At 33.2% G+C, this 24,466-nt stretch overlaps 1 protein-coding gene across 5 annotated transcripts in view; it reads left to right on the forward strand.

Moving 5' to 3' along the window:
* Rasal2 (RAS protein activator like 2) overlaps positions 1-24,466 on the forward strand; it is a 323,464-nt gene that overhangs the window by 163,478 nt on the left and 135,520 nt on the right. For all 5 annotated transcript variants that reach the window (XR_013426392.1, XM_021722624.3, XM_021722625.3 and 2 more), the window contains exon 3: positions 1,436-1,559. Coding sequence is in view for 4 of the 5 variants with exons in the window: in XM_021722624.3 (XP_021578299.1) it covers positions 1,436-1,559 (124 nt within the window). In the remaining variant the exon portion in view is untranslated. The remainder of the gene's footprint in view (positions 1-1,435; positions 1,560-24,466) is intronic.

A 24,466-nucleotide genomic window follows, 5' to 3' on the forward strand; every position in this document is an offset into this window, starting at 1 on the left:
AAAATATCATTATTAAGTTTGCCCATTGCCCCCAAACTAAGCCTTATAGTAGTACCCCCTTATCTGAGGTTTTGCTTTTACAGTCTTAGTTTTCCATGGTCAACTACAGTTTGAAATAGTAAATGGAAAATTCCAGAAATCATTCATAAGTTTTAAACTGCACTGTTCTGCATAGTATGTTGAAATAGCATACTAACCTGCTTCTTCCTGCCTGGAATGTGAATCCTCCTATTGTCCACTGTATCCACACTACATGTGATACTACCAATTAGTCATTTAGGAAGCATCTTGCTTATCAGATCAACTGTCAGTGTATCACAGTGTTGTTTCCATGTAACCCTTATTTTATTTAATAAAACCCCAAAGTGCAAGAGTAATGATGCTGGCAGTGTGGACATGTCAAAGAGAAGCTGTAATGAGACGGTACAGTAAAGTATTTTGAATCATGGAGGAGGGAAGGTAGAGAAAGATAAGACATTCACATAACTTTTATAACAGTATATTGTTACAGTTGTTCTATTTTCTTATTGTTGTTAATCTCTTACTGCACCTAATTGGTAATTTTATCAGATAGGAATAGGAAAAGCATAATATATACAGGTGCTGTCTGTGGCTTAGGGCATTTATTGGGGATCTTGGAACATATATCTTGCACACATGCGCGCACGCACACACGTGTTAGAGCTATCCTACTACTCTACAATGATAACCTGTCAAAAAGCTTTAAAATAGTAATTGGCATTACAGGGATTTTTTTTTTCCATTTGTAGTTCTCATTCCACAAATGCAAACAACTACTTAGTTCCTAAAACTTTGCCAGAAAATATAATTTTTATGATTCTGAAAACATTCTCACCTTTGGAAGAAAATATGTTATTTTATGTAGATATCTATATATATTTCCACTGAAACATGGTTTATTAACTATGTCTAAAAGTTAATAAAGTACTTGATCGTAAAGTTGAAGAATATTTAGGTGATTTTACTACCCTAACGAAACTACCTCCTTTAAAGGAATCTTGAAGCTAAATATTTCTGGCCAATTTTTATTTCTATTTACCTATTTGAACATTGAGTAAAATTAGAGCCTGTGAACCATGTTCTGATAAAGAAGAACTTTTTTATTTGTGTGGGTGTTTGTTTTGTTTTGCTTTCTGAGCTCCCAGAGCAGGTTCACACCTGGATATGATTTGCACATACTTCTTTTAAGCTAATTTACATACTCACCTTTCCTGATCTTTCAGATTTCTTTTTAAAGAAAAGCTGAAAAGGGGTTAGTGATACTTTACCATTGTGAATACTAATCTACATTTCTCCTACTTTATTCTTCTCATTTTATCTTACTGTCTTCATTAACTAAAAGAATTATTCAATCACAAAGTAGTTAGGGCCAGTTCACTGTTAAGTTTCATCTCTTTTTCTTTTGCTTAATTAGATACCTGGGGAAGGACAAGAGCAACAGGCGGATTCATCCAAAGGGCGATGCCTGAGGAGAACTGTCAGTGTCCCTTCAGAGGGTCAGTTTCCTGAATACCCACCAGAGGGCGCCACTAAACTGGGTAAGCTAATAATAAAATGAAAGAAATTCCTAGATTTTATTGGATAATTTGTGGATTTGTTATAGTAAAACAAAACATCCTATGTTTCCTGCTAAGTAAGTGCATTGAAACAAATAACATGCTAACTCAGAGTTAGAGGTCATTAGAATTTTCTTTGTTATTTATAATCATGTAACCAAAGTTTTTATTTAGTTGGTGAGGTTGCTGTTTTGTGTTGGCAAGTTGGGATGACATGTTGTTTTTGTGTTTATTACTGAGCTCTAGATTTTGAAAGAGGCTTGGCTATTTTGTTGAAGCCCTGAGATTGACAGGGAAATCGGTATGTGCAGAGAACTTAGTATTGAGAACTTAGTATTAAAAACATACTCTGTTCACATAGCTACTGATGTTGTCTTTTGTCTTGTACAATGGAGTGTCAGATTAGGCTAATTTAGCTAAGCTAACTTTGCATGCTATATATAACTTCAATTCAGAATCATGGTTGGAGTGCATGACAGAAGGGAAAAAGTTTAAAATCTCCATCTTGAGCTGGGGATATATGTAGTTCAATGGTAAGAGCACTTGTCTGGCATGTGGAAGGCCCTGGATTTGATCCCCAATACCACAAAAAAACAAACTAACAACAACAAAAAAACCCCAAAGAAACAAAATCTCACTTCAGTTATTATATATTAAAGGAATTAATATCAATATCATAGTAGCTAGGTCTTTCCTCATTTCATATCAACAGTCTTCTGTTAGGTGTTTATGTTGGTACTTCATATTGTTTGTTATGCACTTAGTGAACTATAGAGTTTTAATTATAAACACTTTTTCATAGGTAGTTAAAACAGAATAATTTGTTAATTTTATGGTGGCCAAATGTATAATGCTATGATTTATGTTTAAAATCAGGATTTGGTTTGGGTTTTTTTTTTTTTCTTATGCTTCGGTTTTGCCTTTTTCTTTATTTTCTAAATGAAGTCCAGAACTCTTGGTCAGTATTTGAATCCTTTATTTCTCTTATTATACTGTAATGGTTGTTGCTTTTCTAGAAATTAGTCAGGTTACTAAATTGTTTTCTCCAAATTCATATTTTTTTATCATCTTATTTCCATTTTATCTTCGTGGCATGTGATGAAACCAGTTTAGGTGTAGACCTAAATTACATTGAAAACCTATCTGGGTACATTCATTTTATAGCCCTTTTATATTTCACATACATTGATATTTCACATATATTGAATTGACTGAATCACCTGCTTTCAATTCCTTTTCTTTCATTAATTTGCAATATTATGTTGGTAACTAGCTTTGCCACTTTTGATTATTCAAGCTTTGTTTCACAAAAGTCAGTTGATTTTGAGGAAGTGTAAACATATTCTGAAGAATTATTACAATGTTATAGAAGAGAAAACTATATAGTAAATTGTTAAATATCTACAGTCTTCCAGGTACTTGTCCCCAAAGCAAACTAAGATGAGGGGCAAAAGCCTCTGATCTAGAGCCAGTCCCCTCTCTTTTGTCCTTGACAAGTCTGGTAACTATCTTGACTCACGGCAGTTCATGATCATTTTCAGAATGGTTATCCTAAATGAGCACTAGAAGCTATACCCATAAATAGAAGAGGCAAAAGAACTACTTCTACAGCCGTTCGTCATTACTTGCCAGTCTAATTTTGAATTACATTTTTGTTTCATTTTTATATCCTGCTGATTTGTCTTTAGGCATAATTTCCTGCTGTCAAATATTTCATTGAATAATTTCAGTATATGTAACATTCTATGTGAGTCCTTAGGAGTTCTGCTTTTAGAAGATTTTTATGTAGTTAACAAGATAAAATGAATGCATATAGAAACAAAAATGAAAGTTAGCTTATAAAAATCAATTGTATTTATACTAGTATTTAAATATACCAACAAACAGTAAATTAATAATTTTAACTGCATTACAAGATAGTAAATACCTAGGAAAAAGAAATCCAATGAGAAATGTACAAGACTTTTATATAGAGACTATTAAATAAATGGAGGACTATACCACGATTATGTATTAGAAGACAATGTTATCCTTTGGTTCTGAAGACCAAAATTACAACACAGTTGTACTACCCTTCCACATACACAATGGTAAGTTGGTTCTAAAATTCATCTAGAAATATTATATAGACCAAGAATAGTCAAGGTAGAACAGGCTCAGTGGCACATACTTGTGATCCCAGCAACTCAGGAGATTGAGACAAGAGGATTATAAATTCAAGGCCAGTCTCAGCAACTTAGTCAGACCTTGTCTCAAAAAAGCAGGTAGTACACAACTTTAATCCCAACAGCTTGGGAGGCTGAGGCAGGGGATTGCAAGTTCAAAGCCAGCCTCAACAACTTAGCCGGGGCCCTAAGCAACTTATCGAGATCCTGTTTCAAAATTTTAAAATGGCCAGGGATGTAACTCAGTGGTTAAAGTGCCCCTGGGTTCAATCCCCAATATTAAAAAAAAAAAAAAATAGCTAAGGTAGAAGACAAGTACCTGGACAGTTTACACTTTTATTATCTATATGGGGTATTATTTTAGATGGTTTCAATAGGGATGAGAAGACTTAATCTACTAATATCAAATCTGATGTAAAAGTACAATGCAAGTATGTAAAAGAATAAACAGATAAACTAATGAAATAGATTGGAGAGATCTGAAATGGTCCCAGAAGTATATGAACTCTTGGTGTAAGAAAGGAGGCCCTGTAGAGCAGTGGGGGAAAAGATGTTGGGTCAGTTAGATAATCTTGATGAGAGGTAGGGGGAATTGACCCCATCCCAAATGCATTGTATATCTAAATGAGAAATAATACAATAAAGCTTCCAGAAATAACATACAAGAATATTTTCCTGATCTTGGATAGATAAAGATTTCTTTAACAGAATACAAAACTCTGACAAATTGGACTACACTAGGATTGAGAATTCTATTCATCATAACACTATTAAGAAAGAGAAAAGGCAAACTACTGAGTAGCATATATTTGTATATATTAGATTTTATTTAGTATCTATGAAGACTTCCTAACAGAAAAATAAGAGGTTCAAACTGATAATTCACAAAGGATTCACTGAAGAATAGACATAAAGTACTACATACTGTGTCATTCCATTTATATAATGCTCCAAACAGGCAACACCAATTTATGGTTTTAGATATCAGATGGTTAGTTTGGTCAGATGGGAGGAGGCAGGAATTATAGTAATTGGGAAGAATAAGAAGGAGGTTGCTTTAATCCTAGGAATGTTCTATTTGTTGACTTGGATAGTGGTTACACAAGATTGTCTGCTTTGAGATAATTGACATTGAGCTAGACATTAATGATTTGAGCACTTTTCTATATGTGTGTTATACTTAATGAAAAGGAAAAAAAGGAGGCGGTTGGGGGGGAACCCGAATTAGTTTTTCTGTCAAACAAGTGATGGTAAGGATGATTAATAACTATGATTAGTTCTTTTGTGTGTTACTCAGAGAGCAACCAAGTAAGGGCTAAAAAAAAGGTCATTGGATTTAGTGATGTTCAGGTTTTCAGTGAGTTTAGACACTGTTCCAGTGCTATGTGGTAACAGCAGCTATGCTGAAAAGGATTAGAAGATAGCTTATAAGTGAGAAATTGGAACAGAAATCAGCAGCAACTTCTTTTTGAAGTTTGCCTTTGAAAAAGATAACAAAATGATAGACATTCTACAAATATTTAAGTGACCAAATGATTAAGGGGAAAATGAATGAAAAGAAAGAAGATGAAGATTAGAGTACATGCTTAAGTTGGTCAGTCATGTTTTGACAATAGTGACAGTGATTACTACTACTCTATTGTAGCTGTTTTAAAAATTTAAACAATTTATTAACTGGTCTTTGTATTTCTTCTGACCTTGAATTTGATAAATATATGACTGACAGAGGCAACAAGAAGTAATCATATCAGAAAAAGAGGCTATTCAATAATAATTATTTCCTCTGTTAATTTAGTAGTGGATAATTAAAATTTAATAGGCAATCATCATTTTATTCATCCCTAAGATTGGATGTAAGGAAGACATTTAAGAGGTTATTTAAGAGGTTATAAGTTTCAAACAGGTAGTTACTCCAAAATCCGTAAACAGCAATTTTTAATTCTCCTTATTATGTTCTTGCCATAAAACATTCTTCTACTGAGATAACACTACCCCTTTATCAATTACTAAATCTATCTGTACAAATAAGGGGAAGGAGGGACAGATTACACTCAAAGCTTTTATTATCTGTATGGGATATTATTTTAGATGGTTTCAATAAAAATACTGAACAGGGGCTGGGGATGTGGCTCAAGCGGTAGCGCGCTTGCCTGGCATGCGTGTGGCCCGGGTTCGATCCTCAGCACCACATACAGACAAAGATGTTGGGTCCGCCAAATACTAAAAAATAAATATTAAAAAATTCAAAAAAATAAATAAAAAAATAAAAAAATAAAAATACTGAACAGTTACATGCTAGATCCTATTCTAGGCTCTCAGAATTAGCATTGAAAAAAACAGACAAAAGTCTTCTCCTTCATGGAGCTTACTTTCTGTTGAAGAGCCATAAATATATACATATATAAATATAATATACATAATATATAATATTCTAGATGATAAATACAAAGAAAAAGTAAAGTAAGGAACAGGGACAAGACATTCCAAAGAATTATAATTTTAGCTTAAGTGATCAAGGAAGGAAGGTCTCCTTGAGATTGAATAACAATCTAACAAAAAATATGTGTGTAGGTATATGGAAACCTAGGGATGAGAGGTCATCATAAGGACTTTGACTTAACTTCTCTGAGAGTTGTGAAGTCACTGGCTTCTCTGTTGAGTAGGGATATGAGAATGGGATTTCAGAGACCAGCTAGAATGCTACTGCAGTAATCTAGATAAGGGATGATAGCAATTTAGGCCCGAATTTACTTCTTACTGGTATAGTTCTCAGACTTAGCAGTTTACACATTACTGAAGACACTAAAATTTACACAGATTTTGGTTGAAATTATTTTCCACTGAAAATGTGATGTTTTCTTAAGGTACATAAACATCATGTCTATGAAGTACCCACTTCAGATTTAGGAAATCTAGAAAAAATAGTTCCCCCTGGTTATACCAGGTTTTAATATATTCATCAAAAGTCATCTAAATTTAAACAATGCAAAGCATGAGTTTTTCAAAAGGAAATTACTTTTTCAGAGAGTGGAGTTCTTTGTATAGAAACAATACTGGGAGGTATAATAATTACATGAGAGCATGAACTAGAATTAGTAAATATTCATTTTCAGTGTAAGTATAAAATTGTATAAAGTCAACTTAAAAAAACATAGCTATCAAATATCTTGCAAGAACTCTGAAAAGAGACAAATGGAAAGCTGAACAGTAGACATCATTTTTGTGAACTATACATTTATGGAAGAAATATTCTTGTTACTACCTCATATTACTTACTGCCTAGTTGGTGGCTAGCACAAGAATCAGTTAGGAACTCTTTGCTTTCTCCTTGTTAAAATTCTTTCTTTCAGTAAAGGTCATTCTTTCATGCCCAAATGGCATTAATAAGATCATAAAGCTAATTTAGTTAGAAAGTGTCTGACATTCGTAAGTACAAGACTCTCCCAATTCTCAAACAGAAAGTACAGATCAAACTTGATAAATTCAAACCCAAATATCTAATAACTGAAGACTCAGTGATCTCATGCCTCTATTTTATTATACTATGATAAAATCTTAAAGTTACCTCATGGTGTTACTTACAGAATTACTGGATTTAGGGAGGAGAAGAGAAGGAGGGAGGAAAGGAAGGAAGGAAGGGAAGAGAAGAGAAGGAGGGAGGGAAGTAAGTAAGGAAGGAAGGTAATCAAGCTGTTATTGTAATAGTAAATCTGTTATGTAGTACTCAAAATCCCATAAACAGGACTGGGATTATAAGAGGTTCAGTGGTAGAATTCTCAGTTGTAGAATCACCGTGTTCAATCCTCAGTTGTAGCCTATGTAGCACATGTGAGACACTGGGTTGGATCCTCAATACTACATAAAAATAAATAAATAAAAAAGTATTGTATCCATCTATAACTAAGAAAACCCCCATAAACATTTGGTAAATGTATTTAAATTATAATTTGATGTAGTATGCTTCTGATACATTCAAGCAAGCCTTAGGAAAGAATATACTGAAAGCCTTTAAGAGTCAAAAGTCACCTATTCAAAATTTTCATGTTTATGTAAATTAAGAAGTCAAAGAGAAAAATTTTTAAAACACCAGAAAAAGAAAGCCAAATTGGAAATACCCCAATAAAAGCCAACCCTAATCTCTCCTTTCCTAAGTTTATTAATCTAAGTGACAAACATTTAAGGAAACTTTAAATGAAACAAATATTTAAAGCAGAATATCCTCTCAAAGTCATTTATAAAATTATAAAGAATAAATGTTTTGATCAAAATTTGAGTATATTGATTGTTCAAATTTTAGCTTTAACTCTCGCCCTCTGTTATAATTAAATTAAACTCAGTTCTTCCTTTGTATGTAGAAACTAGTAATGGCTTACTTTTTATTCCCAAGACATTATTAGGGATATCTAGATAATTCACTAAATATTTTCAAGTTGAAAGAATCTATAAAAATACAAGGTGGTAATAATACTTATAGTAGGGGATATGTGAGTAATGAAGATTTAATATTATAAGAAATATATCTTCTATTTTGATAATAATGGAATTAAAATGCCAATAGATAATATGTATGTATGGTATTATTTAATGTTTAGACTATTAACTTAATGCATATATTGATTTAATTAGTAGAAGCAGATCTTTAACTTCATGATAAAAGGCAGATAAATGGTCCAGATCTTTATGAAAAAATATCAGTAGTCCACTCTTTCTGGCTCTGAAAGCCAGAGCCCAATAAATAATGGTAATTCTTAGTTTTCTTTGAAATTTCCTAAAATGTCAAGTCTTGTTTCTCTCCTGTAAAATAAGTTTAAGATAATTTGATGAACATCTATAAGCAAGCTCACACTAAGACATCTGCATAATACCCAGCCTTCACACTTACATTCCATTATTAATCAATTTTAATGAAATACAGGTAATTTGAGGAAAGATCCAATGGACTAAAGAACTGTCAAAAAACAAAAACATGGATAATTAAGGTAGAAGCCCTTGAAATAGTGTTTCTTAGGGCTTTGGGTTGGGTAGTTTTGGGTTTTCTTAAAAACATGAGCTAGTATATATTTATTCTTTGAAATCTGTTTCTGTAAGATACGTGTAGAAACTGATGATGATATTCTGGAAGAATGAGCTGAATCTGGGATAAAATATCCTTGTAGTCATTTCTGCTATGACATATGTAATTCTAAAAAAATTACTACACGCAAAGCTTCACAGTACAAGACACAGAACTTATGGGGAAAATGGGTTATGAATATAACTCTCAAAAAGTTGGTCAGTAACACCTAAAAATGATAGAACTAGTTTAAAAAATACTACAATGAATGTAGCACTTTTAAAATCCTAAAAGCTTACTTTTGGTAGTAGACATCAGAATAGTTTGTGGGCTTATTGTGAAGTGATAGAAAGGGGTTATTTAAAATCAGACCAAACACTCTTATACCAGCTATGTTTGGATATGCCTCATAACCCAGCATACATTGAACTGGGGCAGCTGTTAGATTCCTGAGGTGTATATGTATATGAGTGTTTTGTATATTCAACATGGGTTGGTTTAGATGGGTGCAGTTTTCTTTGTTCACCTGATTTTTGTCATAGATTGAATTGTGCATAAGCAATATAAAATTCTTGTTATGTACAAATTGTTCCCTAAAATATATCAATTGCTGTGGAATATTACATTTTCAATGCAAGCATTACAACAGAACCAACCTTACTACGAACCTATTCTAATCATATTTGTCCATTAGAAAGAAGAAGCATCCCTAATTTACTCTTTTATCTTCTTCATCTTGGTACAATATAGATTCTTTAACTAATGCAAAGGTGACTCCTTAAATTGTCATCCTTGATTTGTAGTTATTTCATAAAATTTCCAGCAGATGGTAGTAAAGTATCTTATACAAGGGGTTCTCTTTCTAATTCACAGTCATTTGTCAGACAGGATTGCTGTTCTCAGTTTTCCATTTAAGCTTTGTGGGGATTGGTGCCCAAAAGGACCAGAGTAGAGTTCTCAAAAATGTGATACCTAGGCTAGGACTCCTTTTAATCAGTCCTAGCTAGTGTATTAGTAATACTAGTCTATTTTAATATTAGCAATTTTAATTAGTAATATAGTATATGTTAATAGTATATGTTAATATTAAAACATTAGTATATGTTAATATTAAAACATTGTGGTGGTTGGGAAGGGGTAATGAGTGATATAAACAAGTAGGAATGGTTTTTAGATTCAGCATGGACTTCTGTGGAAAGAAATGGCAGGCAAGCATCTAATTTTTGCACTCCCTCCAGAAAACCCACTAAAGCTGTAGTGAAATTATTTATTTTAAAGATATGGAGAATGAGAAAGAATAAAGCAATGACCCACCCACACACACAAACCGAAAACTGAAAGCAAATAGAGTGGCAAATAGTAAGCTCACTTGAGAGAGTCAAATCTTAACGTGGCAATGAAGAAAGCTGAGAACCAATCGTATTTTTACCACAGAATCTTCAAATAGTTTAGGAATCAATGGTACTAGAAACAGATGGTGGTCAATTCATATATCATGTTCTCTTCCCCATTCCACTGAACAACTGTTCTTCCCAACTATATCTCTACCCTAGGATAGGTGTGGTCTCAGAAGACAAGACATAAAATAAAACAAAAAACCAAGTATATCTCAATTGGGAAATATCAGGAAAAAGTGAGAGCAGGGCACTTTACCAAATGCAAGGGAAGTAAATGAACATCTGCACCTAGAGGATGACACAGTTCACTTGCCATTCCTTTCCACCCAGGAGGTTAGAAGTATACCCTTTGGTATATTTTACCAGCCTTACCAAGAACCCATATCTAAGGTTGCTGACTTTTTCAGTGCTTAACAGACATGAACAAAAACCTCTGGCATAAAAGAGAGAGAAAAAAAACAAAAGTTTAAACAAAAAAATAGAGACCAGGAAGGGCACAGGAAACTTTAAAAAAAAATCTTCAGAAAAGTAAGCTACTACTTACATGAGACAAGAACTTAAGTTATACAAAGTCAAAGAGTTTTTTGTCTATTAAAATTTTTTATAATTTAGTTTAAACTGATACATAAAAAACACAAAAATACATATTAATGGGGTATTATGAAAGGTATGGATACATGTATATATTGTATAGTGTTTAAGTCAGGTTAGCTTGGCACAGTGGTGAATGCCTGTAATCCCAGAGGCTTGGGAGGTTGAGATGGGAGGATCACTAGTTCAAATCGAGCCTCAGCAAAAGCCAGGCACTAAGCAACTCAGTGAGACCCTGTCCCTAAATAAAATACAAAATAGGGCTGGGGATGGGGGTCAGTGGTTGAGTGCCCCAGAATTCAATCCTTGGTACAAAAAAAAAAAAAAAGCAAATCAGGTTAAACATATCTATCTCCTCAAAAATTTATCACTTCCTTATTGTGAAAACTTTAAAAAAATCCTTCTTCTATAGTAAGATCAGTGAAATAATACAGTAGGTACTATATTTCTCATTTTGCTTGGACAGGTTTAAATCAACCGAATAAAGAAATTTCAGATGGACACCTCAGGAAGCTATTCTCTGTATCTCATGCCTTTACAATTTTGTTTTTTTCCCCATTTTCACTTGCATAGTTTGGCAAATTCCTTCTAACGTGTAGTTATAATTTACCAGTCTATTATGTAATGAAAGTAGAAAGATTGGGGCGGGGGTGATGTTTATAATACATTTTGAGATATATTTTGGAAACTTGACTTAGGCTCTTGACTTCCCACAACCTTTTTCAAAAGGAAAAATACACGCTTCAGGTAAGTTAAGTAAAATCAGCTATACACGTGCACTCTCTGTTTTGCACCCCTGCCTCTTTCTTTCTCAGCAGAACTGGCTGAGCTGTTTATCAAAAGCCTTTTTAGTTTATATTTCAAACAGGAGGACTTAAAATTTAGATTGGTAGAAAATCTAATTTAGCTGTGTGCAAAACAAATGCTCTCAGGGACAAAGCACTTGTTTTGTTATGACCCTTTTGGCACCCATCTGCCAAACAATCTCTGTAGTGACAATATTTAACAGAGAAAGCTCCTCAGTTTCTCATAAAGATGCTTTTTTCACTAGATTGATCTGATTACATTTTTTACTCATATACTTACAGCCTGTTTTCTTTCCTGTTGCCTTCAGATATTTACCTGTTAATATCCCCCATATATACTGATGTTTAATTCAGCACAAAGGAAATTTTTCATTTCCATTCTTATTTTTTTCCCTGCTTACAAAATTATTTTTTCTTTCTAACTTTAGAGAGTAGAGCATAACACGAAAAATTTAGGGTAGAAAAGAGTGAAAAGAACTTGAATTCAATGGAAGGGAAGGAAATGAAAGAGACCAAATTAAAAAGACAACTGGTAATAGAATAAAAATAATTGTCTCCATTTATTTTTTCCACTTAAAGGCCTTTATACTTTTTCTCCCCTATTTTAATCAGAGTAGTGCCATTAAATAATCAAAAACATTTTTAAACAAATCTTTTGTAAAAAGGCAAGGAAGGATTTCCCTCTGTAGCATTCTGAGGAACTATGGCTGTGCCTATATCTTGATTTGGACTAGTAGCCTCCAGAAAAGTAAGAGAATAAATTTGTTGATTTAAGGTTGAGATAATTTGCTAGGACAGCCCTGCCAAACTAATGTGCTTGATTATTTTTTTTCCAGTGAATTCAATAAATTCTTGGATGCTGTACAAACTTTTATCTCCAATCATGTTTTTAAGAATCTCTTATTCTTTCTATTTATACATATCACTAATTGCCACCTCAAATTTATCTCTTTATATTTTAAAAACAAAATTAAAGAACAGAATGAATGTGAAGTAACAATTGGCAGTGTATCGGGCAGATACAATAAAGACAGAATAGTGAGAGTGCTAAGGTCTGGGTGTGCATTATCACATTTCCTCCTGGCAGCAGTCCTGTGAAACAAATGCTGTTAGTGTCCTCATTTTAGAAATAAGAATACTGATGCCAAATAAGTGGCAGACCCAGAATTCAAACTCGGGTCTAAATGATACTCCAGTTTATTGTGGTGCTTCCTACATGTTGAGACAAATACAATTACTGATAAGACTATTTTTGGTTTAAAAATGACCTATAAATAGTAACTGGCAACGTGAGATCATGTCTCTCTTTTATTCCTCTCCTCAACTAGATTTTTCCCCCTAATTCAAAGCCCTTCAGAGTGACTGACTTGACAAATTACCTTGCCCTAAGGAATTCATCCTTTCCTTCATCAAATACGTTTTAAAATTCCTGTTAGGTTGCACACTGTTCTAGCCCGTGTGAACAAAGCATTCAAAATAGTCAATAGTAAAACAAAAAACCTCCCACCTTCACAGAACTTACATTCTGATGGAATAGACTGGCAAAAACCAAACAGCTTTACCATATGTCATATGGTAAGAAATGTGGTAGATGAAAAACAAAGTAGAGTAAAGGATCAAAGGAGAAGAGGGCAAAGGAATATTATACGTGGTGGTGAGGGAAAGCCTAAGGAACATGGGTAAAGGAAAATGTCCTAGAACTAAAGGTTATTAATTTCCAATTTTAAAGGGCCTGAGAGGTACTCAGTATAATGAATAAACAAAGATTCACTTCAGGGCACATGTTTGAAAATTTCAGAACATCTGCAAAAAGAGAACTTCCTAAAAGTTTTTAGAAATTTAAAACAGAAAATTATTTTCTTTTTTCTTTAACTGAATAAATTTTGTTTATTTATTTTTTACATACTTGACAATAGTTGAATGCTTTACACTCATTATTACCCATTCACAGCACAGTTTTTCGTAACTTTGCATATAAAGTATGTTCATGCCAAAATTATGCCATTATACATGTACTCTTTTTTTTTGCACTACAATTCTTACTACACATATATACTCAGTTTTTTATATCTCTGTTTGTACATAAGGTATGTTGACACCAAATTCAGATCTTCATACATATATTTTATATAATAATGATCATCACAAGGAAGGGAGAAAATTATTTTCTAATGGATTTCAGTGAGAGTAACATCTGACTTCTTTCTTTTTTTTTTAATTATTATTATTATTTTTTTTAAAGAGTGAGTGAGAGTGAGAGAGGGAGAGAGTTTTAACATTTATTTTTTAGTTATCGTCAGACACAACATTTTTGTTTTGTATGTGGTGCTGAGGATCGAACCTGGGCCGCACGCATGCCAGGCGAGCGCGCTACCAATTGAGCCACATCCCCAGCCCTTCTTTCTTTTTTTTATTGTTGGTTGTTAAAAACATTACATAGTTCTTGATATATCATATTTCACACTTTGATTCAAGTGGGTTATGAACTCCCATTTTTACCCCATATACAGATTGCAGAATCACATCAGTTACACTTCCATTGATTTACATATTGCCATACTAGTGTCTGTTGTATTCTGCTGCCTTTCCTATCCTCTACTATCCCCCCTCCCCTCCCCTCCTCTCCCCTCTTCTCTCTCTACCCCCTCTACTGTAATTCATTTCTCCCCCTTGTATTATTTTTCCCTTTCCCCTCACTTCCTCTTATATGTAATTTTGTATAACCCTGAGGGTCTCCTTCCATTTCCATGCAATTTCCCTTCTCTCTCCCTTTTCCTCCCACCTCTCATCCCTGTTTAATGTTAATCTTCTTCTCATGCTCTTCGTCCCTACTCTGTTCTTAGTTACTCTCCTTATATCAAAGAAGACATTTGGCATTTGTTTTTTAGGGATTGGCTGGATTCACTTAGCATAATCTGCTCTAATGCCATCCATTTCCCTCCAAATTCTATGATTTTGTCATTTTTTAATGCAGAGTAATACTCCATTGTGTATAAATGCCACATTTTTTTTAACCATTAGTCTATTGAAGGGCATCTAGGTTGGTTCCACAGCCTTTCTATTGTGAATTGTGCTGCTATGAACATCGATGTAGCAGTGTCCCTGTAGCATGCTCTTTTTAGGTCTTTAGGGAATAGACCGAGAAGGGGAATAGCTGGGTCAAATGGTGGTTCCATTCTCAGCTTTCCAAGAAATCTCCATACTGCTTTCCAAATTGGCTGCACCAATTTGCAGTCCCACCAACAATGAACAAGTGTACCCTTTTCCCCACATCCTCGCCAGCACTTGTTTTTGTTTGACTTCATAATGGCTGCCAATCTTACTGGAGTGAGTTGGTATCTTAGGGTAGTTTTGATTTGCATTTCTCTGACTGCTAGAGATGGTGAGCATTTTTTCATATTCTTGTTGATTGATTGTATGTCCTCCTGTGAGAAGTGTCTGTTCAGTCCTTGGCCCATTTGTTGATTGGGTTATTTGTTATCTTATTGTCTAATTTTTTGAGTTCTTTGTATACTCTGGATATTAGAGCTCTATCTGAAGTGTGAGGAGTAAAGATTTGTTCCCAGGATGTAGGCTCCCTATTTACCTCTGTTATTGTTTCTTTTGCTGAGAAAAAAACTTTTTAGTTTGAGTAAGTCCCATTTGTTGATTCTAGTTATTAACTCTTGTGATATGGGTGTCCTGTTGAGGAATTTGGAGCCCGACCCCACAGTAGGTAGATCGTAGCCAACTTTTTCTTCTATCAGACGCCGTGTCTCTGATTTGATATCAAGCTCCTTGATCCATTTTGAGTTAACTTTTGTTACTATTGCTGTGTAGTATAGTTTGAAGTCTGGTATCGCTATACCGCCTGATTCACACTTCCTGCTTAGCATTGTTTTTGCTATTCTGGGTCTTTTATTTTTCCATATGAATTTCATGGTTGCTTTCTCTGTTTCTACAAGAAATGCCATTGGGATTTTGATTGGCATTGCATTAAACCTATAGAGAACTTTTGGTAATATCGCCATTTTGATGATGTTAGTTCTGCCTATCCATGAACAGGGTATATTTTTCCATCTTCTAAGATCTTCTTCTATTTCTCTCTTTAGGGTTCTGTAGTTTTCATTGTATAAGTCTTTCACCTCTTTTGTTAGGTTGATTCCCAAGTATTTTATTATTTTTGAGGATATTGTGAATGGAGTGGTTGTCCTCATTTCCATTTCAGAGGATTTGTCGCTGATATACAGGAATGCCTTTGATTTATGCGTGTTGATTTTATATCCTGCCACTTTGCTGAATTCATTTATTAGCTCTAATAGTTTCTTTGTAGACCCTTTTGGGTCTGCTAGGTATAGAATCATGTCATCTGCAAATAGTGATAATTTCAGTTCTTCTTTTCCTATTTTTATGCCTTTAATTTCTTTCATCTGTCTAATTGCTCTGGCCAGTGTTTCGAGAACTATGTTGAACAGAAGTGGTGAGAGAGGGCATCCCTGTCTTGTTCCAGATTTTAAACATCTGACTTCTTATAAGAAGTATTAGAAGCTGAGAAATGGATCAATGCCCTTGAAAGTACAAAGAAATATGATTTCTAAGATAGAATTATAATCTAAGCTAATATCTAATATAAGATGAGAGGAAGACAAAAGGGAATCCCCAGAGTTTTGGTAAAAGGAAAGCCAAGGATGGCAACTGAGTAGCTGATTATCCACTCTAAACTGAGACAAGCAGGTGGAAGGCTTTGGAGTCAACTTGATTCATCTTATTATTTCTAAATAATAATACAACTAGGTACAAATACCTAGAGAGGAATTTTTACTTTTAGATAAATACCAACAGAAAAAGCTAAAAATTAAAGAGGATTGCTTTTGGTGGGGTGGATATAAGGTCATTTTTTATTAGTTTATTTCATTTTAAATAATGATTTTTTTCATATATATACTTTTTATATAAATATAAAAAATTTTATTTATTTTTTATATAAATAATCACTTTTTACATATATATACTTGGATGAAAGTAATGTGTAATTTAAGCAAACAGTTTTTCTGAATGCATAAAATCATTATGATGGTTACTAATTCAGAGTTGTGAAAAATAAAATGTTAAATGTAAATTCCATAGCAGATTGCTGGTATGTAGTCAGTGTTTATTAAGTGGTAGTTTACTTTTTTCTCCCAGTTTTGCTATATTTTCAGTAAGAAAAAATATCTTGAGTGCCAAACAATCAATATAGAAATATTTTTAAAACCTACCCAACTTTTAAATATGCTACTACAGTTTCAGACTTCATTGCATACTGTTACATACAATTAAATAGATTATGACAAATATTCAAGATGACAGATCTTTAGAGACAACAACCCTTTCATTAAAAAAGAAGTCACAGAGAATAAAAATGTACCAATTAAGTACCTACAAAAAAATTCATTTGATTGATGAAATTTAATATTCTTTCTCTTGATTGCTGTAGATATGTTTCTCATATAAACTAACAGGAAGATCTGTCATTAGATTTAGCAGTATTTAGGTTAGCATTTATTGTACATTAAATAAATCTTGGTTAACTATATTGTTGACTAAATTATCTTCAAAATCAGAGCCTTAGAGGGATAAATATCATTGAATGCTAAAGTTGAACATTAGTTTATTGTAATTCCATTTTATTACAACATTTCTTAGCTGATGACTAGTAAAGTTATGCACAAATCTTTTCTAAAAACTAAATAAGTTTAGAAGATTAGGCTAATAACATGAGGAACATAAGAAATATATTATTTTGTCTTAATGATGTACTTTGAACATAATCAAGATTCTGCAAGGTACTTTACTATCTACCTATTGTTTGGGCTAGGTACTATTTTAAGCATTTGCAAATGTTTACTTATGTAACATAGGATGTACCTACTATTATTATCCCTGTTTGTTAATTATTTCACAAAATCAGTCCATTTTTATCTCTTCTTTGGTGATTTATGATGTCATCATTATCTCATCAAGGCATCTGTGGTCACACTATAGAGTGTATAGTGTCTTATTTCTAAAATATTTGTGAATGGAATGAAACACTGAACAACACTCTTAATTAAAGAGGGATGTACTTTTTGACAAACTTGATAGACTTTTTCATGAAATTGTATTGCAGTGTCCTCTACTCTGAATCATACAATGAATAATAAGTGTTCCATGATAAAAGAATTAAACATTTCTATAAGTGGAAAGAAAAGACGTCAAAAAATCTAAGATGTTAATAGCCTGTGGGTTCTGGTGAATGAAGAATTCTGTAAAAATATTTATAGCAAAGAGGTTTGGATTTGATGAAAAGGATACTATGTGAGATCAGTAAGAAATGATAAAAATTCCAATTTCCTTCTTTATCTTTTTATAACTCCTTTCCCCTGACTATTTTCATTTTATTGTACTCAACGAATACTTACGTGCTTGTTTGGGCCAGGTACTATTCTAAGCATTTGCAAATGTTTACTTATGTAACATATGATGTTCATACTATTATTATCCCTGTTTGTTTGTTAATACTTAAAGAAACTGAGGCAGTGCTTTTCTAAGACCCTGTGAGTAGTAAACAGTATAGCTGGCATTTGAACCCCCAAATTTGGCCCAAAAGTCAGTTTTCTTAGCCACTGTATTTTTCCACCTACTAATAGGTACCTTAGAAGTAAATGAGTGAAAGTGTCCCAAGTTCTAGAAGCCTGAGTCCTCTGACATTGTCAATGTTTGAATTTTTGCACCCTTATGAAAATAAAATAGTTGTCTATTTTACTGTTATTTACTGGGGAAAATGCGTAATTGTCTGTTCTATAAAACAGTATCTAATAATGCTAAGTGAAGTTAGCTAATCCCAAAAAAATCAAATGCCAAATGTTTTCTCTGATATAAGGAGGCTGACTCATAGTGGGGTAGGGAAGGGGAGCATGGGAGGAATAGATGAATTCTAGATAGGGCAGAGGGGTGGGAGGGAAAGGGAGGGGGCAAGCGATTAGCAAGGATGGTGGAATGTGATGGACATCATTATCCAAAGTACATGTATGAAGACACGAATTGATATCAACATACTTTATATACAACCAGAGATGAAAAAGTATGCTGTATATGTGTAATAAGAATTGTAATGCATTCCACTGTCATTTATTTTTAAAAAAATTTTAAAAAAAATCAATAAAAATATTAAAAATAAAATAAAACAGTATCTAAATTTATTACTGCATAAAGTTAAAGATAAAAAATACCTTTGCTAATAAAAGTTTGTTTCAGTTGAGTAAAGATGTAATTCTACGAAAAATAAAAAATTTTATTTATTTAAGAATTATAATTATCTGCCCATGTTTTTCTGTAACCTATCTCATTAGTGGTTTCTACCAACAGATAAATGTGCCCATTGGATAAAGTAAACTTAGCATGTAGCTTGGGTTTTTAAACTCATTTAATATTAATATATTAACATGCTGATCATTTTAACAAAATTCAAGAATAAGTGAAAACAGTTTTATCTCAGGAAGGTCTTAACTTTGAGTGATATTTTATGGATGACAAAAACTTTAAAAGAGGGATTCATAAATTTGCTGAGGAAACATTCATTGGAAATATTCAAAGGCTAGGCAGAAGAATCACAGAAGGTCATCCAGAAAAATCAGAACAGGGATATCATTGTACAGAAACTGTAGAATCCCTTTATCTGCTCTATTAGGAAATAAACAAAATAGTTTCCATCTCAACTGGCAAGAGTGGCAGGCCATGACAATAATTTTGAGAATATATATATTTCTCAGAGAAGTTTCTGACCTGAATTATTGTTAAAGACCATGCTTTATTCTATATTATCAGTTATTGTATAATTAAAATTCTCTCCCAGTAAACATTCAAAATTTCCTATTTTTATGATACATGTTTTAATTTTACATAATATTTGTGCATGTAAAAAATGAAATCAAAAAGAACACAATGAGTTGCAAAATGTTCAAAACATATTGTACATTCCTGTTCAGCATTTAATTGAGCTCAATATTTATTAAATGCTATTAATTGCCAAATATTTTATTCATATGGACATTCTACATCCTCTAAATTATAAAGAAATTGCATATCTCATGACAGAATTTCATTCACCAGAGTTTTTCCTATGATTGCCAAAGCAACAAAAACTCAATATAGTCTGTAATGTTTCAGTTGTGACAGCAGATTAACTTAACAGAAAATCAGTAAAGCTTAACAAATAATTATATATTTATTTTTAAAGCCACTGAAGGAAATGACTTTTTGAAAGCTTCTTGCCACCCACCCACTGGAGTTTAAACCCAGGGGCACTCTACCACTAAGCTATATCCCCAGCCTTTTTTGGGGAGAGTTGGGTACAGAGTCTCCCTAAGTTGCCTTATTGGCCTTGAACTTGGGTAAATGTCCTTCTGCCTTAACCTCCCAACTACCTTGGATTAATATCTAGAATACATAAATTATTCAAAAAAACTTTACAACAAAAAATCAAATAACACAATTAATAAATGGGCAAATGAATTAAACTGACACTTCCAAAAGAAGAAATACAAATGGCCAACAAATACATGAAAAATGTTCAACATCATTAGCAATTAGGGAAATGTGTGCCACCACACCTGGCTTTGAAAGTTTTTTCCCCCATATTTTTTTTATTGGTGCACTATAGTTTTATATAATGATGGAATTTGTTGTAACATTATATATGCACATAATATAACATTGTAATTTGGCCAGTATCACTCCACAGCACTTCCCGCCTCTCCCCTGTCCCGTCTCTTTTCTCTACTGATCTCCCTTTGATTTTCACCATTCCTAACTCCTCCTCCCCTCACTACCCACCACCTTTCTTTTTCTTTTTCTCCTCTAGCTTTTATGTGAGAGAAAATATATGACCCTTGACCTTCTGAGTTTGGCTTATTTCACTTAACATAATGTTTAAGTTCTATTTATTTTCCTGCAAGTGACATGATTTTATTTTTATGACTAAATAAAACTCCATTGTGTTTATATACGACCTTTTCATCATCATTCATCCCTGGTTCCATAGTTTGGCTATCGTAAATTGTGTTGCTATAAATATGGGAATGCATAGGTCATATCATGGTTACATGCCTAGTCTTTTGAGGAACCTCCATTCTGATTTCCATAGTGTTGTACTCATTTAGAGTTCCACCAACAGTGTAAAAGTGTTCCTTTTTCTCTACATCCTCTCCAGCATTTATTATTATTTGTATTTTTCATTACTGCCATTCTGACTGGTGTGAGATGAACTCTCAATGTAGTTTTGATTTGCATTTCCCTAATTGCTAATGATGTTGAACATTTTTCATATATTTGTTACCCATTTGTATTTCTGCAAAGTGTCAGTTTAATGCATTTTCCCATTTATTAATTGTGGTTTTGATTTTTTTGTTGTAAAGTTTGAGTTATTTATGTATTGTAGATATTAATCCTCTGTCAGAAGAATTACTAGCAAAGACTTTCTCCCATTCTGAAGGGTTTTCTCTTCACGTTTCTAATTGTTTACTTTGCTATGCAGAAACTTTTTAATATGATGCTATCCCACTTATTAACTCTTGGCATTATTTCCTGAGCTTTAGAGATCCAGATGAGAAAGTCATTGCCTGTGCTTATATACTGGAGTGTTAACCTTATGGTTTTTTGTATGAATTGCATAGTTTCTGGATCTTTTATCCATTTTGAGTTGATTTTTGTGCAGGCTGAGAGATGAGGGTTTAGTTTCATTCTTCTGTATATGGATAACCAGTTTTTCCCAGCATCATTTGTTTGAAAGGCTTTCTTTTCTCCAATAAATGTTTTCTGTACCTTTGTCAAGGATTAGACAACAAAATGTGTGGATTTGTCTCTGTGTCTTCTATTCTGCACCATTGGTCTGTATGTCTATTTTTATGCCAGAACCATTGCAGTTTTTGTTACTATAGTTCTGTAGTATAATTTGAAGTCAGGTATTGAGATGCCTCCAGTATTGCTTTTTGGCTTCCACTTGCTTTGGCTATTCTGGGTCTTTATTCTTCCATATGGATTTTAGGACTATTTTTTCTAGTTCTGCAAAGAATGTCATTGGTATCTTGATAAGGATTGCATTGAATCTGCATATTACTTTTAATAGTATGGCCATTTTAACAATATTAATTCTGCCCATCCATGAACATGGGAGGTTTTTCCATCTTCTTGTGTCTTCTTTAATTTCTTTCTTAAATGTTCTATAGTTTTCAGTGTAGAGAGCTTTCACCTCCTTGGTTAGATTTATTTCTAAGGTTTAATTTGTTTGTTTTTGTTTTGTTTATGAGGCTATTGTGAGTGAAATTATTGTTGTGATTTCTTTATCAGCAGATTTTTGTTCATATATAGGAAAGATATTAATTTTTGTATGTTGATTTTTGTAACCTGCTACTTTGCCAAATTTGCTCTTAGCTCTAGCAGTCTTTTGGTGGTTTTTTGTTTGTTTGTTTGTTTGTTTGTTTGTTTAAATCTTCTGGGCAATGTGATAATTTGACTTCTTCCTTTCCTATTTTTATGCCTTTTATTTCCTTCTCTTGTGAAGGTCTTATTTTTAAAATGCAATTTAAGCTGCATTTTTATTTTTTAAGAGAGATAATTTTTAATATTTATTTTTTATAGTTTTCAGTGGACACAACATCTTAATATATAATTATTAATAACAGCTGAGGATTGAACCTAGTGCCCCGCACATGCCAGGCGAGCACGTTACCGCTTGAGGCACATCCCCAGCCCTAAGCTCCATTTTTAAATGAAGAGAACTAGTATCACATGTCCTTGAGTCTGCAAGTACTTTCGGAAATAATATTTGTTAGTTATTATCCAACAGTATCCCAAAATACTTTTAGTTGCTCTTTGTTATTAATGAGTTTTTCCATAGAAATAGAAGTGCTGCTTTTATTCCTCAAATATACTATTATTAATGTTATGAAAAACCTAGAAAGATATTTCCTTGTAGTTTTCCACTTAGGTTTTGCTTATTTTTCTTTAAAATACGGTTGTAGTCTCATGAAAGCCCAAGGGACTAATCTTTGATTTGGCCTTCTCCCTATAACACTTGCTCCCAGCAAATTGCCATTCTTTCTAAGGACATGGAGTCTACTACATCATCTTAGCTGGAAGAGCAAGGTAAAGCTCAGTCTCTTAACCAGAAGTTTAAAACCTGTGGTTATCATAATTGTCACTTATTAGGCATGAATCCTTTTTAAATACTTACAAGTATTATGCTAACTATATGATTTAGCAGATATTCTGATCTTCATAATGCCTCTCCATCATAGTAGAAGTGTGTGTGTGTGTGTATTCATATACAAATGAAATTTAATAATTAAAATTTTAGTGACATTTCTGAATAAGTGGGTGACTTTGGCAGTTATCATTCCAATTATAAACAATGTTTTTCTTTTCTAATCTGACTCTAAAAAAGAATGCAGTGGGAAGCTCACATAATCAGAATGCCAATCTGGTTTATGGGAGACATTAGAATAAACTGTGTTTATGATTAGAAGAAACCATTCAAAAGAGGGAGTGCACATAAGTGCAAGAATCAGCACATTTATAGCCTGGTGTACACGTCAGCCTGATTACTATAGAGATGTGTCTATGCTTGGAAAAGAAGAAGATAGGTGTTAAAGGATTGTTTGTTAATGTGCTCGATAAGAATTAAAATTGATGTGCAAGGAACTTTTAGCTTATTTTTGTGGCTCTTTGATATTCAGAAAATCATGCATTTGTGGTTTAGGGCTTCTAAATGAGTAGCTCATTTAATTCTTTACCTATACCAACAAAAGAACATTATTACTTTTATAAGGTATGGAGGGAAATACACTGTCTACATTCTTCAGAATTCTTCCTAATATTTCATTGATTCAAAGCTAGAAAAGTCTCCTAGCCTTTTAATAATAAAGCTAATATTTATTAATACTGAGTTTGGGACCTCGATTAGATATAGTCTCTAGGAGTCTACTCTTACTCAGACCATTTGTTTATTCCACAACTATTTATTAAGCACTTATTGTGTTAACAAACAGTACATTCAGCATTGCAGATACAACAGTGAACAAAGATCTATAGTCCCTGCTACCATGGAACTTACATCCATCAGGATGAGGAACAGGTAAACATCCAATATATGAATAACTAAATTAAAACTGTGGTAAAAAGAATAAGAACAGGGTGCTGTATTAGTATAGGTAGACAGTAGTTTGATAAGCTGGAAACCAAAGCATTGAAGTTGTTTGATGATGTACAAATTGTGTATGTTTGAATTACAAGATTGTGGAATCCCAGAACTAGATGAGACCTTTAAAGTCATTTTGTTCAACCATTCATGCAGTACTTATTTCTTATAATTCATATGATTATTGCTGATATTTGATTTTTATGAAGGGGGGGGAAACAAGTACCATAGAGGAGAACAGATACTACTGGGGCTCAAACCCAGGACCTTGCCCTTGCAGAGCACATGTTCTACCACTAAGCTACATCTCCAGCCCAGTTTGACTGTTTTTTTTTTTTTTTTTTACTTAGAAAAATACATTTTCGTACAGTTCAACCTAATGTAAACATGTATTAAATACAGTGCTGGGTCAGGACTATGTAAAGTGGATTGATGAAGCAACTCTACCCAACTCCCTATGTGGAGAGACATGTAAAGCCAAACATAGTGTTTACTTGCAGAAATAAAATGGCTTAAATGGCCTCACCTTTACAAAATGAACACGGTTGGTGCCAATTTGTGTATTCTAAATATGTGATCAAAACTCCATCAAACTCTATGAGGCCATTTCTAACCAGTAAGGGGTTTTCTGTACTGATATGGTCTTAGCTTGAGTTAATGGCTAAATAGTGAAGCAGGTACTCA

The sequence above is a fragment of the Ictidomys tridecemlineatus genome, chromosome 10 (assembly GCF_052094955.1).
Source record: "Ictidomys tridecemlineatus isolate mIctTri1 chromosome 10, mIctTri1.hap1, whole genome shotgun sequence".
NCBI lineage: Eukaryota > Metazoa > Chordata > Mammalia > Rodentia > Sciuridae > Ictidomys > Ictidomys tridecemlineatus.